The 18,544-nt window shown below is 36.2% G+C and overlaps 3 protein-coding genes across 3 annotated transcripts; all 3 read right to left on the bottom strand.

Moving 5' to 3' along the window:
• Nucleotides 1-2,944: 2,944 nt before the first annotated feature.
• Nucleotides 2,945-3,370, bottom strand: LOC132061396 (uncharacterized). Its single transcript, XM_059454225.1, has one exon. It carries the CDS (start codon nucleotides 3,368-3,370, stop codon nucleotides 2,945-2,947), a length of 426 nt encoding a protein of 141 aa, XP_059310208.1.
• A 1,279-nt stretch (nucleotides 3,371-4,649) lies between these two features.
• Nucleotides 4,650-9,258, bottom strand: LOC132059821 (uncharacterized). Its single transcript, XM_059452601.1, has 3 exons — nucleotides 8,969-9,258; nucleotides 6,534-6,607; nucleotides 4,650-4,989 (listed from the first exon to the last, which is right to left on the bottom strand). Exons 1-3 carry the CDS (start codon nucleotides 9,194-9,196, stop codon nucleotides 4,902-4,904), a joined length of 390 nt encoding a protein of 129 aa, XP_059308584.1. The 5' UTR covers nucleotides 9,197-9,258; the 3' UTR covers nucleotides 4,650-4,901.
• Nucleotides 9,259-11,529: 2,271 nt separating this feature from the next.
• LOC132061395 (uncharacterized) lies at nucleotides 11,530-12,048 on the bottom strand. The gene has a single exon (XM_059454224.1). It carries the CDS (start codon nucleotides 12,046-12,048, stop codon nucleotides 11,530-11,532), a length of 519 nt encoding a protein of 172 aa, XP_059310207.1.
• Nucleotides 12,049-18,544: the final 6,496 nt, after the last annotated feature.

Below are 18,544 nucleotides of genomic sequence, written 5' to 3'. Positions count from 1 at the left end.
TAAGTCATAAAAACCTTGATAATAAACTCAAATACAAAGGTAGAAATTTATTTACATACCTCGAGGGGTCAAAAATCCCAAGAATCACTTCAACTTCAACTCCTAAGCTTCACAACCTTGAAGATACCCTAGAAGCAACCTTCTTTCTTCACAAGCTCGGGTTTACGGGTCCTAGGTCTTGTCAAATCTTCACTAATATGATGGAAAATATCGAGAGAAAATATTAGGGTTTTTTCGATTTGGAATGGAGGAAAAATGAGAAATAAGGTTGTGAACCACCTATTTATACCCTAATTAAAAGGCTACAATGATCCGGTTCGGGATTTAGGCGGTCGACGACTCGTCGACATGTTGACGGTCCGTCAACCTGCGCCTGCAGATGCAAGGCTGCGGGACCCTGTCGACGCCGTACATCGACGGTCCGTCAACCATGTTGACGACCCGTCGACGATGATTGGTGTCTGCAGGTTTTTCTGATTCAGTTCAGATCGCGTCGATTCGATTCGTTCAACTTCTAACTCTATAAATTGCCAGGAATATTTGCTGGTACCTTTGTACACAGGGTAAGATACTTTCTATCTCCAAAACTCGGGCTCGGGTCTCTATTCCAAAGGCATACCCGACTAGGAAACCATAAGTTCTACTATCACGAAAACAAGGGGTGTAACATTTTTAAGCACAAAAAATTTATAACTATATATTAATATATATTACACATAACTTCACGTTGATAATCAAAGGTAAGAGCTACAATATCCCTTCATGTATATCACAAATCAAAATAATTTATCAAGTAAATATCCACCTTGCAAACAGAAATAAACAAGAAAATACAATGCAAATTAGCCTTTGCACTTAACAATACAACCTACATGAACTGAAAAGCTGTAGCACCTTTACTACAATTATTAGAAATAAATATATCATTAGTCAAAAACTATCCATTCCTTTTCAATTCTAAAAAAAATATCCTATAACCAAAAATCATACCCAAAATTTTCAATTGTGCAGAATTACAATCCCTCCTGCTCAAACTTATCCGAATTCCCTTGCGATTCGTTGGTTCTTCTCGAATTCAGCAATAACCTTTGCCTCTACATCTTTTTCCACCTGTAGTATTGGTGAGTATTTTGTGAACCAAGATGATCCACTAAGGGTTATTGGGCCGATGAAAGTGTTGGAGAGTTTTATTTGGGATCCAGGCCCAATTAACAACTGAACTGGTTAAGAACTCCACGTTAGAAAGAACGGTTTTTGTGCGTATTATGATGTTCAGTTATCTCTCATCTCTCTGCTCTGTAACTTTCTCATCCCAATTTTGTATCAGTAATTCTCATCCCTCTCTTCTTAGATCAGTTTAATTTGCATACTACTTTGTAATTCCAGTTTAGCGTTTAATAAAAAAAGTCAGTTCTATTGAACAAGAGCTGTCTATTCTCTGTTTGTTTCCATTTTTTTGCGCAGACTGCCCTTCTTTTGGGGTGGTCTTTAAATTCTGCGCCCTCATTTTGGTGTTTTAAATTTTGCCCCCATATTCTCTGTCTTTAATTTTGCCTTTCGCGTGCAACCGAGCTCACGCGAAATCATGAGTTCCGGTTCGAACCCCGCTCGAAAAATTTTTAAAAAAAAATCGCAAGGTAAGGTTTGGTCACGGTATCCCGACCGATAAGATCCCGGTCGCATAATTTTCGTTATTCCTTAATAAGGATGAGGAGTCCCAAAAATTTGCGGCAATTTTGTTAGCCTTAACTAAAAGTCTTTCCTAATTATGCCTTATGACTTTTGAAAGCATAACTGTATGCCCATGGCATAATTTTTCCTTAAAATTTGATTTTGCCTTAAAGGGAAACTTTTATTTTGCCTTAAAGGGAAAAAATTTCCGCCTTACGGCATACTTTATTATGCTTATGGGGCAAACTTTTAAACTAGGATAACTAAAAGTATCCCCTGGCGGAATTTTCCTTAGGGATAAACTTTGCCTTATAAGCGTAACTTATAGTTGCGCCGAGTCCCGTATAACTTTAGTTATTCTTTAAAAGTTTCACCTTACGAAAAGATACTTTTGGGTTATGTCTTATAGTGCATGCAAGACACTTTTAATTAGTGATAACCAAGGAGTTCTTTTAAAAAAGTAAAAAAAAATATATATATATATGTGCGAAGCATTTACCTACAGATTTTTGCTAAACATAACTAAAATTCGCCTAGGTGAAAGAGAATTCAGCAACCGCGCGAATTTTTTTAAAATTTTTTAACTGAGTAAAATTTTGAACCTGAAACTCATGAATTTTAGGCGAAGGGCGCGAATTGCCCGTTTGTTTCAGAGTAGTAATCCGAATGTGCTTCCATACATTTCTAGCAGAAGTGACTTCGAAACACTTTTCTACAAGTCATCTTTGTTCTTTTCTCCTTGTTCGACGCATTTTTCCTATATGTGTCTTTTCTTCTTTTTCCTCCAAAATGATGGTATCTTTTTCAAGAATTTATTCTTGGATTTTTAGATTGTTCTCGGTTCCAAGGGGTTTGTGGAGATTCTGAAGAATATGTTTTAATGCATATATGGTGATATTTCAGGTAAGAAAAGAAAAAAAAATTAATAATTAATGTATAAAACTCGCGAAAAAGTAATAGATCAAGTATGGGTTTGACCATTATCCCTACTATTTTTAGGCACAATAAATTAATAATTATACTGCCCATAACTTCACATTGATATTCGAAAGGTAAGAGCTACAAAATCCCTTCATGTATATATCAAAACAATTTATCAAGGAAATACAATGCTACTTACTGTTTGCACTTAAAAATACAATTCTATGAACTGAAAATCTATAGCAACTTTATTACAATTATTGGAAATAAATATATCATTAGTCAAAAATTCTCAAAAAAACAAAACATCTCCTAAATTCCTTCATACCCAAAATCTTCTAATTGTGCGAAATTACTTATTTGCCCCTTCTGATTCCTTGTTTTTCTCGAATTCTGCAATGACCTTAGCCTCGACATCTTTTTCTACCTGTAATATTGGTGCGTAGTACTCTGAATGTGCTTCCATACATTTCTGCAATGCAGAAGTTACTTGGAAACACTTTTCTACAATGTCTTCTTTGTTCTTTTCACCTTGTTCGACGCATTTTTCCCACTCTGTAAATGTATCTCTACATCCACCTTCTTTCATGAAAAGACAGAACCCGCATTCTTCTTCTTCCTTTTCTTCGTCTTGTTTTTCTACTTTTGACTCTAAATTGGTGGTGTCTTTTTCTGGAATGTGTTGTTGGGTTTGTGGGGATTTTGAAGAAGACATAGTATTGGAGTTGGTAGAGTTACTAGGGTTTGAGAATGAAGGCGGAAATAAAAGATCTCCCATTGTCGCTCTTAAACCCTTTTTCTCAAAGAATAAGGAATAACTTCTTTTTTTTTTTTTTTTTTGGTCAATGACCTTTATTTTAATTTTTTTTTTTCTTTTTATCATTTTTGGTTTTGGGTGTCAGCCACTAGATTGTATTGGTTGGAGGCAGGTGCGTTGGTAGATGAATATACGGTGACCTTCTAGCAAATCAGATTCTTTTTTCTTTTTGAACAAGTCAGAACCTGATTAACTCACAAAAAGAATACTCTTTTTCAAAAAAAAAAAAAAAAAATAGTATGTTGTATACTCTTTTTTTATTTAATAACTAGGGCTACGCTAGTATTTTCCTTTTGAACTTTTTTTCACTAAATAGTATTTCCTGATTAAATAAGTAAAAATGAGATTAACAAAATAAAAGGAAAAAAAACATCTGAATTTTAAGGGGGAAGAAGATGCAAGTGTTCTTTCTCATGGCATTGGATGGAAGAGAATACAAAAAATTAAGGTGCAAAGAACTTTTGCACAATTCGATCACTTAAAAGCTAATTTAGATAATAATTTTCATATTAATTTTCAATAGATAGTCTTAAAAAGTGTGAATAAACTTACTATAATTGGTGAAATTATGGTAAGGCAAAATCTACATATACTCTAATCTACTCTCTCAAGACCCCATTTATGAGCCTCACTGGGTTTGTTGTTATTGTCATCTTTTTGACATGACAGAATGATGTGATTTTTTGCGTTCTTTGTCTCACCGTCATCATCATTGTCTTACCTTCTTCTGAAGTTGTGGTGTCAAATTCTCCTCCGGGGAATTGCAAGTGCAAAAGTGGAGTTAAGTCAAATTGTCTCGTGAAGCGGTTGTCCATTTCCTTCCTTTATTGACCGTTTTTCCTTGGTCGCAATAGACAATTTTTCTCTTCAATCAGATTACTATGTTCAGCTTTACAATCTTAACTCATACATGGAGAAGTTTGAAGATTGTGGAGTTGATGATGGAACGAATAAAACACACCAAATCATGATACACATGTGAAATACCACCACTTTCTTTGTGGGTTAATTTACCCCAGGAGAGAAAAATTAAAGCGTGGAGCCAGTGTTGCAGACAATTCTCTTCAAATAATCAACTAAGCATGAGGTGAAGCAAATTGACAAACCAACTAGTTAATGCACATCTTGATTTTGTGGTCTCCTTTTCTTTATTAAGTTGGGTTTGTAGGACCATTGAGTTCACTTTTATTTCAAAGTAATTAGCACCAAAGAGCTATATGAAGTGTGGCACTTCCTCTGGTATCCTTTCTAGTCTCTAATTCTTATTTTTCTGCAATTGGCTACATTTAGTTGTCACCAATTCAAGGGAAGATAGAGATAAAACAACTGATATAGTGCTACTTAACATGGACTTAAGTATATGCTGCAATGACTACACTATTGTTACACAATGTGGCATGATATAACCTTCCTAGTTTCTAACTGAAGATTCTACCACAAAGAAAGGGATTTGAAATTGAAGAAAATATGTCGGATGATCCCTTTAATTTGATCAACCGGTAGAATTGTTGTCTTCACCAGGGTTCTGCTTAATCCCGCTGCAACAGAAGAAATGTGGCAACTTGACTCGACCACAAACCCTGCAAGTTTGTTTGCATCAACAAGATATGCCAATAGCGTTATTATGCGAAAAGGGGTTGCATTTGAAACAAGAAAAAGATAAGTTGAAGACAAAAAGAGCAGAGAGAATCGGGAGCAAATACTGAATTTTACATTTTTCAGTCACAAACACTTCAAATAAAGTTGACAGATAATATAAACAAATCAGATGTTATGCCCTAGTCATCTTAAGCGTAAACCTAGATAAGCATCATCGTCGTTATTAACTATTATAGAGTATAGACCAGCATCACCCTGCAAAGCGCACGCAGCCCCCTTGGAATACCAGCTTTAAAAGTTTCTTAGCTGGTGGAATTGTTCTATTGCAAGACAAGGATAGATCATTTTCCAAACACATGACGAGGTCATACTAATTATACTTGTGTGGTTAGTTGAGCAAGGTATCACCTTGGACAACATTACTTTTAACAAGTCATCTATTTACAAAAGCAACGTTAAGGAACGTCCTAATCATGACTATTATGAGCACTAGCATGAAAACAAAGCAGATTTTTTTCAGTAAAGGTAAGAACACAGAACTGGAAAAGAACGGCAGAATGGATTAACAATTCACGAGAAGGGGAGTTTAGAGAGGAAGAGAGTTGCTAATAATAACAGAAGATAAACCAAATTCGAAACAGGCAAATGTTTGGACTAAGAAAATGAGGCTAGCAGATAAAAACCTTCTTGACATTCTGAAACACAATTATACATCTTCTGACAGCGTGTCTATATCTTTTCTGAGTAGAAGGGTTATCAATTAATTCTGTTTTATGATTTTGGAAAATATTTAACTGTCATCTGCTTCAAAACACAGTTAAACCAATGCACTTCAGCAATTGGAACTTCAATCCGCAAATGTGAAGTAGAATTTCAAAACTGAAATGTTTCAACTAAAATCAAACCAACTTTGGTACTAGTATGCAATGATAGAACCTAGTTAGAGAAGTCCCAGATCTGGAATTGTCAACTGAGAATCAACAAATGTTCCGAGCAGTTAATTTTGCAATCAGAAATTTCTGGCTCAACCTCAGTACTCAGACTGAATGCTTCCATTCATTTATCAGTAGTCAAATTTAAGAACAACAGAAGGAAAAACAAACAAAAGCATTTTGAACTTCCAGAAAGAAGGTTAACAAAATGTCAACCAAACATTGGCGAATAAGCTAAGCAACCCAATGCAAACTGAATACATGGAGTTATTATCTAAATAATCATGTCCTTATGTTGATTGCATAACCCTCTTTTACTCTTTTTCTTTGTTTTACTTTTGAAAAAAATTTGGGGGCTAAGGTGTTTTCCACATTCAAATCATTAAAATTTGCCCTTGAAATCTAGGTTCATATTATTTTTGAGAGATTGCAGGTAAAGTAGTATTTTTAAAAATTTATAATTTAAAAAAAAAAAAAACTCAAACCAGCTCTTCTAAATTCAGGAGTATACAGGCTAAATGACACTGGGGATTTTGCTTGTTAGTTAAAACTTTTCAAATCAAACTTGTCTACTTAGCTGGAAAAGCTCTTACTTGCAACGAATGATCACCGGAACGGGTTTTAGAGCCTTTGGTCCATTCCTTATGCCTCTCTTGTGAGGGGAAGTCTGCATCATCAACCACAACCCACAAAAGAAAAAAGCAATCAGATGTAAATTCTGCAACTTACTCTCTCCAAGAGAACATCATCCTACAACCCAAACAACCCCACACACATAACTTCAGAGCATCTACATATTTTATAAAAACATGTGATGGAATAGGAAAATCTAAACAAGTGTGCTAAGCTAGCATGCACAACCAACTAAAAAGCGTTACGAAGGATTAATGTTGTTTAAGCCAATGACCTGTGTTGCTCGATACGGCTATGGGTATCCGACACAGGTGTGGATCTACAGGTTGGATTTCTCATCACATAAATTTTAGGACTTGGGGGTATAGATCGGAACTTCTATTTAGTTAAAATACAACTTTGTTTTAGCCAGCAATACTTAACTTGATTACTATTTAAGTTAAAAGATCAATAATTATTGTGTAATTACGTGTAATTATGGCTTTATTTTATGTTACATTCTCACAAAAAAAACAAAAAAAAATAAAAAAATTATGGCTTTATTTTTTTTTAATCAACCAAATGCTTATGGTTTACTAGTTACTACTAAACTTCATTGACGGGTGCTAGGACGACTTTCATTTAGATGATCCGAGCAACACATAGAATGGCTTTGCTTTCCTGGAACAAGTATCATATTCCAATCTATAACCGATACTCAAGGGGTACAAAGGGAAGGAAAGAAAAAAGATGAGCATAAGACATGTACTAGCAAGAAGAAGGGAGGAAAGTTCTCTCAGCATATATATCCTCCAAAGTGTGATTAAGTGTATCACTCTTGCTACTACTTAGCACATAAAGTCAGTCGAATATGTTCAAAGTGATCCTAAACTGCAGCTAACTACAGAATATTCCTTGAGGCATTAAGCTTGCATTGCCTCAAATTGCTATGAACAGGCAAATATGCAATAATTCCTACAATCTCAGTGCTATATGTCTATCATACTAAAGGATATATCAAGTAAATGGATTAAGCTTAAGTTTAAATTGAGATTACACATACTTTACTGGTCCACACAGCCAAATCAAGTTCTAAAGTGTTAAAAGTACCTTTAGTTCCTAGATGGCATATTTCAAACCAAAGGGTTATCTTCTAGTATGACCATAGCTATAACGTTTTCAAGTGAGCACAGAATTAAACGAACAGGAACAAGGGAAGTGCAAAGATTTCGCAAGGTTGCTTAGATAAACTAGCAGGAATTGATGTTAAATACAAAATGCCAAACAGCTATAGAAGTAGTAGAGAGACCCCAGTAGAGAAATCTTCTAGTACAAAATAGCCCAGTATCAACTACAGAATACGATCACAAAGCAGACAAACCACAATAGGCAAAAAATGAAATGTGTAAACTCTTCCAAACTATTATCCCTTTACAGAACCAAAATGACCTGCCAATGACAAATGCAAGTAAAGCAATGGATAAATGAGTACATAGTGAACCTAATCTGTCAAAGCAGAATGATATGCAAGGAAGCTACCGCAACAAACAATAACAACAAAATTATGCCTCAGTCCAAGCTAGCACAAGAAAACTTAATCCTGAAAGTGATGTCCAGATTGCATAACAAAGTACAAACGCGCTAGGAAAGTACTCCCTCGGTCCTAATTTATGTGACACTCCCTTTTTAGTCAGTCCCAGATATTTTCTATATTTAGTAACAACTTAACTCTAAACTTCTAGTTTTACCCTTATGAGATGATTTATAGTCATAAGTTTCAAAAACCTTCCTTTCATTCTAAAACTATGTGTCCAATCAAACACCATCACATCAATTGAAACGGAGAATTTACTGAACTATCAACTCGGAAAGATGAACACACACAATAGCAAATGTGTTTAAATTTAGTGGATATTTTAACTCAATCAACTATGTCTAAGTCTCAAATTCGTCAAACGACAGATATATGAATCTTCCAAATATTCATTCATCATAGTTAGACTATTTAAAGCACGCCGTGAACCTAATTGCGACCCTAATAACTTTACCTGAGGTGAGACCAGCAACACTTCATGACACTCACATACACAGAGTTAAATTTAAAGTTTTGCTCCCTCGGTCTCAATTTATGTGATACTTTTCGCCTTTTAACAGTTAATTTGACTAAACTTTGAAGCTAAATTGGATTAGATTAGCTCAATATTTTAAGATTAAAATTTATATATTTGAAAACTAGATATGTTGCAACTTTTCCAATTATCAATTTGGTGAAAAATACATCAAAGTTCATGCAGTTTGAATATCGGGGGACGAAAAGTATCACATAAATTGGGACAGAGGGAGTGACTAATTAAAAGTACAAATTCATTTTAGGTGCCAAATATAAGAGGAAAAAGATATCTTTGAGAAATCAAACCTTCTTCTTAGGAACAGCCATAAGTTCCATGGACCCACCAATGAATCCTATGTTACTGTTAGTGTTGTCATTTTCAGGTAAAACTAACGACGGTGACGTGGCCGTCGGCAAATTAACCACGTTATCTAGTGGCGCCGGACGGGGAGTGACGTGGACAAATCGACGGATAGTGGAGTTCACGCCGGCGATCGAACCGCCGGTTCGTCGGATTGTTGCACTTAGAGCCATTTTTGCTGGTGTTTTTGAGCGTGTTGAAAGTCTAGAAGAAAGTTAGAAGTGTGAAAGAGTGAGGGCGAGGAAGTCATATGGGCCCAACATTATGGGCCGTCTCCAATTAGTTATTCATTTGTTTTTGGGCAATTTGCAGGATTGGCCTTCGCTGGGGGTGGTCTTTAATTTTTAGCTCTCAAAATGGTGGTCTTTAACTTTTGTCCTTCAGGCAGAATTTGCACATGGGCATTCTGCAATTTGAAGGACAAAAATTAAAGACCACCCCAAATGAAGGACAATCCGCTCAAAAAAATGTTTGTTTTGCACAAAGGCACGGGTCTTTAATTTTTGTCCCTCAAATTGCTATCTTAAATTTTTTGCCTTCACTTAAAAAAGTGACCGAAAACACCTAGAGATTTTGGGTTCCAGCTGCCGCTCAGTAAAAAAAAATTAAAAAAAATGCAGAATTTATTTACGCCTCAAGACAAATTCTGCCTTAAGGCCTAACTTTTGCCCGAATAGGCCTAATTTTGCTACGAAATTCTGCCTTGCCATTTTATTTTTTATTTTTGCTAAGCTGGGGTTCGAACCCAGAACCTCAGGGTATTTTAGGCCAAGGGCAAAAATTAAAGACCATCAATTTGAGGGACAAAATTAAAGACCACCCCGACAATCGTGCAAATTGGCCTTACTTATTTGGGTTACAATGTAAATGGGTAAGATGGGCTGGTCTTTAATGTTTGCTCTTCAAAATCGAACTTATGTCTAGCGGAACATAAGTTCTTTTAATAAGGGATCTGGCATAGCATGTAAGATGTTATGAAGCGAAAATATAAACAGTCAATTCATTAGGGTTGTCACCTTCTATCTGGAAAGTTATCCACCCTCTTCTCTTTATCTATTAACCCTCGCTGTTATGGGATAACTTACACCCCGCGAAAAATTATTTGTCTTGAGGGACAAAAATTAAAGAACAATACAAAATAAGGGGAAAAAGCAAATGACCCGACAAGTTTAAGAATATACAAGAAAATTATCAGCGGGTAGCCAAATCCTAATTTTTAACAATAATGCACAATTTATGCACCTACCACCAATTGGACTTATTCATTTGATCCTTCGTTGTCTCAATCATCTCTGAAATCACCGAATCAGTTCATCAATGAAAAAATTTCACCAAAATATAAATTTTGAAACCGCAATTAAAGTTGAATCAGAAACTGTAACAGCTTTTTGAGTGGGCGTGGTCGAGATTCGCTGAATATACCTAGACTAAGTTATGTACCAAATTTGAGAAATATTGGAGGCAATTTGGGCTAGATTGGAGTCAAATTTCAGACCTGGAATGCGTTATTATGACATTTGCATATCATGTTGTATATTGTATTAATTAACGTGTATTGCAACATTGTATATATTATATGTCACAAAGAATTTCGTGGATATATATAAATATACATTATATAAAAGAGATAGATGGATATATAGGGTGATACACACTGATATATATATATAGATAAACATCGGGATATATGAAGGGAATTTTGTTCAACCTCGAGTTTTCAATTTAAAAACCATCTCAATTCTATCTCGCGTTATCTCTAAACACCTCAAAAATTGATATTCAAGCTCCTTAAGCTATTTCCAATAAAACTCAATATAACCCAATCGAAACAAATAACAAATATGCAAATCGATAAACTGGAACTAGCTTTAATGGTCTTTTCAAGTCCTTAAAAATTCTTCTTTCCAAGCTTTAATAAATATGAGTTTGACTTTAACAGGGAAAATCCCAAATTGAAATGACTTATCCCTTTCTTGCTGGAGAAGAGAGAAGAGGGAAGACTTAGAAGTGGAAAAATACAAGTATAGATCTGAGAGATAGACACACACAAACTAAATCCACACTGTTATAAGCTCGGAGGAGTTATTTAATTATTAGTCTATCCGGAACCGTTCATGTGACTTATTTATTTTTAAGTTATTACAAAGAGAATTGTTAGAGGCTATGCGTCCACCAAATAATGTATGAGGGATCTGGTTGTGTACCAGTTCTCTTATGCAGTGCAGTAAGTAAAGAAGGCACGATTTTATCGTGGAAAACTCTTTGCTCAAGAGATTAAAAACCACGACCTACCTCAGTATGATTTCACCTCCACTAACCGAGCAACTTTAGGTTACAACTCTATCGTAAGCTAGGAATTAACTCCCATAATCCCTTACCCTTACAATAACGCTTTTGCAACCTAGGAACTAACCCCCATAGTCACTCCACACTTGCAATACTCCGATTGCAAGCACCTCCACTTGACTAGCTCTAGCCAAGGACCACTAATACACCTAGACTAACTCTAGCCTAGTGTACCACTCAGAAGCTTGCGGAAACACACTTCCAGCAAGTACACTTTATACGCCGGTGATAATGAAAACAGTAGAGTGCACGCTAGTTCTTCATCTCCCACTTTAATATCAACAGTAAGATCCATAGCCAATTTATTAAAAGCATCAAGATGATCCTGTAAAGTTGTAGCTGTCTTCATCTTGAAGGTGTATAAATGCTGCCTTAACAACATTCTAGTTGTTACTGATTTCTTCTGGTAGAGATCTTTAATTTTCTTCCACAAACTCGCAGTTGTTTTCTCGGTACTGACTTCATATAGCACACAGTCTGATAAGGATAATTGAGTTGCACTAAACGCATCCATCTCAATCTTCTGGTTCTCGGGCTCTTTCGTATTTTCGGGATACGAGTCGTCCAAAGCATAGACTGATCCTTCTCTCCGTAGCAATGCCATGATCTTGATCTTCAAGATGTTGAAGTTATTATTTCGCCCATCAAAATATGCTACCTCAAACTTCATAGATGCCATAGTCTCCTCGTCTCTTAGATCTCACGACTTGTAGGCTTTGATACCAATAGTTAGCACAGAAACAATAAAAACACAGTAATTAACGTGATCCGGATCGATGTGATCCTAGTCCACGGAGAACGGCCGACACTTTTATTAATATCAAGGGAGAAAGTAAGTTACAAGATTGAATACTCTTAGGTTTTATATTCTGTCCTACTTAATAAATCCTAGCTAGCATGCATTTATATTACTAGGTCTAATCCTTTCCTAGAAAGGATCTAAATCCCAATAACACTCGAAAACCAACAAAGAAAAAAATTTCCTTTCATTTCTTTCCGCTTTTGAGTAGAAATTGGCTTGAATATCTTCTCAACTTCATAAGAACTTATACCTAATAAACGTTAATCAATTAAAATCGCACTAAGAATATTAACCTCGTATATGAATGAGAGAGAGTCTCTTTTTCTCTCTAGAATTCCAAAAAGGCCCTAAAATTTCATGCATTTTTCTCTCCTTGCGTACCTATATTTAGAGGAAAATTTCACTCCGTGGTTTCTTGTTTGCAACAGGTGCTGCGAGCCTTCTTGTGAAATGTCCAGATTGCTACCAACACCCAAACTACACTAGCGCTAGTGCGCAATGCCACGAGGTACGCTGGGCATCTAACGTCCTCGTGCGCGCTGGTGTTCATGTGCATGCAATGGTGCCTAGTCTTCACCCATCTGGCCCTCATTGCAAGGTTTCTCGCCTCGGTGAGCTCCTACTGCTTCCCTAACTTTAGCTACGAACGGTAATTATCCAAACTGTAGCTGCGCACTGTAAATAGCCATCAAACTATAGTGCTTTGTGAAATTTTCTCTATATATTAATACTATACAACAACAACATACCCAGTGTGGTCCCAGTGAGAAATTTCATTTTGTTCATGAAATTTTCTTATATTAATCATGAACAAATGTAGACCCCATTGAGTTATTGTCATAAACATAAAATACAACTTACTTCAACCAATAGACCATTTATAAGAAAGAATTTAATATAAGGTCTTGATGTTTTTGTTACGACCATCTGCTATCCGGCAAAATTTATTGATCGATAATTATAATACAGATTGACGCAGCAGCATAAAGATAATTAAGCGGAAGACCCCTACAAGGAGTTATTGTTATGTCTATGTGTTCAAGACGGTATTTTAAAAAAACCAGTTTCTGTTTTAAGAATCTAAAGACAGAAAAAATGTTAAGGACAGAAACTAGAAGAAGTAGAAATTTCCGAGCCCACAAGTTTTTTGTGTGTCTTTAAGAAATCTAATCCCCTCACAGTTGCTATGGTTACTGAATTAATTTCTCCCAGGATAGAATAGAAAAATTATTCTGTAATATTGGCAATGCAAATTACAGAACTTCGGAGACCTCAAAGATCGGCAGCAAATCACACTGGACACTTACTGTTTGGTTTGAAAAATTATGAATTAATTTCTCAGGATAGAATAGAAAAATTAGTAATGCGCAAGAGAGGGGAGTTGGAAACACGCTTTTGTTTGTTCGAAATTTTTTTTCGATTCGGAAAATGAGGCATAACCTCGGAATTTATAGCCACGGTTTGGGAAGACATGTCTGTTCAGTAATGTCTGTTCGGTAAATTACTGTTTGGAAAATTAAATTCCATATTACCGTTTGGAAAATTAAATTCCGCGAAAAATAAATAATGGCTTTTGGAAAATAAATTTGGTCCAAAAAGATTATCAATCAATCAGATCATTTGACCGAATCCGTAGCCGAGCGACGACGACGGTGCGAGGGGAGTCCCTCTTCTCAACTCTTTAAGAGCTAGAAGAGGTGATTCTATATACAAGCACACAAGAAGTGTTCTCCCCCACCAATGAGGGACAAAATGCCTTTGCAAAGTGAACTTTACTTGAATTTCATTTCCCTCCATTTTATTTTCCCACCATTTCCCAATTCACACTACACTCATCTTAAAGCTCATGTCTTTAAATCCCAACAATCCCCCACATGACTAGGGAATGGCTATATGATGCTTGAAAAAACTTGTGTGATTTGCAAGCAAGGATTAATTGCAGCTGGATAAGTAGGTTTCCCTTTGAACTTTTCATAGTGAACACATGTTGGATATACTCGATCAATCGGTAGATTTGATATTTTTGAACCGTTAAACTTTGGTGTATACCTAGATAACCACATGTCACACAATTAACCCTTGAACCGTCTTTAGTTCTCATTGTTGTATTCGTTTCAACCATGAATCGCACTTGGTTTCGTAAGTGCGTAGAGAATTGGCCTTACAGAATTTTCCTTGAAGCAGCTTACACTGCACACTTACATATGTGATTCCTAAGCGTGTAATCCTTTAGAAAAATTATTTGATATACCCTGTATCAAACTTAGAAACCATTAAAAAGCCTTAATGCTTTATCCTTGGTACTGAACATTGTCTTCATCATGAGAATAGACCAAAAAATGATTCGACAATGTTGAACCGTCAATGATAACTTAGTTTAATCTCCTTGGAGCTAGATCTTGGGATCTCCGGTCTTCTAAATAGAATTACTGCCATGTTGACTTGTCCTCAGCCATAGTCCCGTTCCCTTTGATGATTTCTCAACCGCCTCTCTAGCTAGGCCTTAAAGTGGATCCGACACATTATCCTTTGACCTTACATAGTCAATTGTGATAATTCTACTAGAGAGTAGTTATCTAACTATATTATGTCTTCGTCGTACGTGACGAGATTTGCCGTTATACATAACGCTCCCAGCCCTTCCTATTGTCGCTTGATTATCACAATGTATGCATATAGGTACCAAAGGTTTGGGCCAAAATAGAATATCTTCCAAGAAATTCCAGAGCCATTCAGCTTCTTCACCAACTTTGACTAAAGCTATGAACTCAGACTCCATCGTAGAGCGGGCAATACATGTTTTTTTGGATGATTTCTAAGACACTGCTCCTCCACCAATGGTAAAAATGTATCCACTTGTGTACTTAGTTTCTGCTGATCCGGTGATCCGATTTGCATCATAATATCCCTCTATTACTGCGGGATATGAATTGTAGTGCAAAGCCAAGTCTTGTGTGCATTGTAAATATGCCAAAACTCGTTTCAATACCATCCAATGAGTTTGGTCGGGATTACTTGTGTATCAGCTTAATTTACTTATAGCACAAGCTATATCTGGCCATGTACAATTCATGATGTACATCAAAGTTCCCAACGCTTGAGCATACTCCACTTGAGACTTACTTTGACCTTTATTTCTCACAAAATCGTGGTTTAAGTCAATTGGATTACGTGCTACCTTAAATTCCAAATGTTTGAAATTTTCAAGTACCATTTGATGTATTGAGAAAATGCTAGGCCTTTGGGAGTCCAGTGAATTTTAATTCCTAGAATTAAATCGGCAACTCTTAGGTCTTTCATATCAAACTTGCTAGCAAGCATACGCTTAGTAGCATTAATGTCAGCAATGTCTTTACTCATTATTAACATGTCATCAACAAACAAGCAAATAATGACCACATGATTTGAAGTGATCTTCATGTAGACACATTTATCACACTCATTAATCTTAAATCCATTTGACAACATTGTTTTATCAAATTTCGCATGCCATTGTTTTTGTGCTTGTTTAAGTCCATAAAGTGACTTAACAAGTCTGCACACCTTATTTTCTTTTCCAGGAACCACAAACCCTTTCAGGTTGTTCCATGTATATTTCTTCCTCCAAATCGCCATTTAAAAAGGCTGTTTTAACATCTATTTGATGAACTTGAAGGACATACACGACAGTCAACGCTATTAACACCTGAATAGATGTAATTCTCGTTACCCGTGAGTATGTGTCAATATAATCAAGGCCTTCTCGTTGTCTAAAACCTTTGACAACAAGTCTTGCCTTATATTTGTCAATAGTGCCATCATCTTTCATTTTTCCATTGAAAATCCATTTGGAACCTAAAGGTTTGTCCTCTGGAGGAAGATCAACCAACTCCCAAGTTTGGTTGCTTAAAATGGATTCAATTTCACTATTAACTGCCTTTTTCTAATATTGTGCTTCTGAAGAAGACACTGCTTCCTTAAAAGTTTAAGGCTGTTTTTTACTAAGAATGTAAAAAAGCCTGGACCAAAGGAAGTAGATGTTCTTTGATGTTTGCTATGTCTTGGGTTCTCCTCATTAGGAGTACTTTCCTTTATCTCTTTCTGAGGTCGTTTAGATCTTTCACTAGATGACTCAACTTTCTCTTTATACGGATAAATGTTTTAAAAAAATTCTGCATTATCTGATTCAATTACCGTATTAACATGAATGTCGGGATTTTCTGATTTGTAAACCAGAAACCGATATGCTTTGCTATTGGTGGCATATCCTATGAAAACATAATCTACGGTTTTCGGTTCTATTTTCATCCTTTTGCATTTAGGAAGTTGTACCTTAGCGAGAAACCCCCACACTTTGAAGTATTTCAAGCTCGGATTTTTTCCTTTCCATCTCTCATATGGAATGGATTGTGTTTTGCTATGGGGAACTCAATTAAGTATTCTATTAGTTGTAAGAACTGCTTCCCCCCACAAGTTCTGGGGTAAACCAAAACTTAACAGTAAGGCATTCATCATCTCCTTTAATGTTCTATTTTTTCTTTCTGCAATCCCATTGGATTGTGGAGAGGACGGGGCAGTTGTTTGGTGAATAATTCCATAATCCAAACAAATTTCTTCAAATGGAGATTCATATTCGCCGCCCCTATCACTCCTTATCATTTTAATTTTTTTGTTAAGTTGAGTCTCAACTTCACTTTTGTATTGCTTGAATGCTTGAATTGCTTCATCTTTACTATTAAGTAAATAAACATAGCAATAACGAGTGTTGTCATCAATGAAAATGAAATACTTCTTTCCACCGCGAGATGGAGTTGGCTTCATGTCACATGTGTCTATGTGAATTAAGTCTAAAGGATTTGAATTCCTTTCAATTGACTTGTAAGGATGTTACGCATACTTAGCTTCCACACAGATTTTACATTTTAAATTATCGCATTCAAATTTAGAAAATACATCCAAATTATTCATTTTTCGCAAGGTTTTATAATTGACTTGTCCTAAACGGTAATGCCATAAATCATTTGACTCAAGCAAGTAAGATGAACAGAAATTTTATTATTATCAACGACCATTACATTTAGTTTGAAAAGGCCCTTTGTAAGGTAACCTTTTCCTACGTACATCTTGTTCTTACTTATTACAACTTTTTCTGAAACATAAACACCTTAAAACCATTCTTCTCTAGAAGTCCGGTAAAGACTAGTTTTTTCCTAATTTCAGAAAAATGACCGACGTTGTTGAGAGTCACCACCTTGCCAGAAGTCATTTTCAGAAATATCTTTCCATAACCTTCAATTTTGGCCGTTACAGAATTTCCCATAAAAATGGCCTCATGGGGTCCTGAGGGAGCATATGAAGCGAATGCTTCTCTGACAACACAAATGTGGCGAGTGGCGCCAGAATCGATCTACCACTCTTTAGGATTTCCCACGAGGTTACTCTCAGACAACATAGCGCATAAGTCATCAACTTTTTCATTTGTTTCAATCATATTAGCTTGACCTTTTTTCTTTTCCTTTTTCGAAGCATGACAATCTGCAGCTTAGTGTCCGATTTTTCCACAATTGTGATAGTTTCCCTTGAATCTCTTCTTGTCGGTATAGTTCCTTGGTCCTGACGGCCTTTTCCTCTTTTAAGGATTTGTTGGAGCAGTTTCAACAATATGTGCTCCCTCTATTGCTGATCTCCCACTAGCATTCTTTTCTGCCACCTTGTTATCTTCCTCAATTCTCAACCGAACAATGAGATCTTCCAGTGTCATCTCCTTTCATTTGTGTTTCAAGTAATTTTTTGAAGTCCTTCCATAAAGGAGGCAACTTCTCTATTACTGCCGCAACTTGAAACGCGCCACTAATCACCAAACCTACAATAAATAGTATGTAAGTAATATCACACTTATAACTTTTCGCAGAAGTATTAATTTGTCACACCCTAACCTTATTAGGGTGTGATGGGCACCCGACCCTTACTTAGGGCCGACCGAACCCTCAGACTCTTACCGCCTACAAAATCACGCCAAACGTTTTTTTTTCTTTTTTTTTTTAAATCAGATAAGATAAAACACATAGCAAAATTTTCAGCAATCTCTTTTCTCGTAGCCTTTAAATCGAACGAATCTATAATTATACAAAGTTTCATTACACAACATAATCGACATATCACCGGGATGGAGCCGCATACGTATGTATAATCAATACCCACGACGCTCGTTCGCAAAGTCTCTAACATAAACCGTAAATCGTAGCATACGAGCACGTACTCGCAATGCTCCGGAAAACCGGAGCTCGCCAATCCCGCCGAATCATCTTCGGCAAAACTCCGCTAACGGGTGTACCTGGCGCGGGCATGAAACGCAACCCCCGAAGAACAGGGGGTCAGTACGGAATATGTACTG

This window comes from Lycium ferocissimum, chromosome 6 (assembly GCF_029784015.1).
Source record: "Lycium ferocissimum isolate CSIRO_LF1 chromosome 6, AGI_CSIRO_Lferr_CH_V1, whole genome shotgun sequence".
Taxonomy (NCBI): Eukaryota; Viridiplantae; Streptophyta; class Magnoliopsida; order Solanales; family Solanaceae; genus Lycium; species Lycium ferocissimum.
This window is presented reverse-complemented; position numbering and strand designations above follow the sequence as displayed.

What these genes read in the sequence shown, in the direction of transcription:
- LOC132059821 (XM_059452601.1), bottom strand. Translation starts at nt 9,196, where the DNA reads ATGGCTCTAAGTGCAACAATCCGACGAACCGGCGGTTCGATCGCCGGC. An exon ending in TGGCTGTTCCTAAGAAGAAG is followed by an intron (nt 6,608 to 8,968) that starts GTTTGATTTCTC and finishes TTGATGATGCAG; the next exon opens with ACTTCCCCTCACAAGAGAGG. An exon ending in CCGGTGATCATTCGTTGCAA is followed by an intron (nt 4,990 to 6,533) that starts GTAAGAGCTTTT and finishes ACAAACTTGCAG; the next exon opens with GGTTTGTGGTCGAGTCAAGT.
- LOC132061396 (XM_059454225.1), bottom strand. Translation starts at nt 3,370, where the DNA reads ATGGGAGATCTTTTATTTCCGCCTTCATTCTCAAACCCTAGTAACTCT.
- LOC132061395 (XM_059454224.1), bottom strand. Translation starts at nt 12,048, where the DNA reads ATGGCATCTATGAAGTTTGAGGTAGCATATTTTGATGGGCGAAATAAT.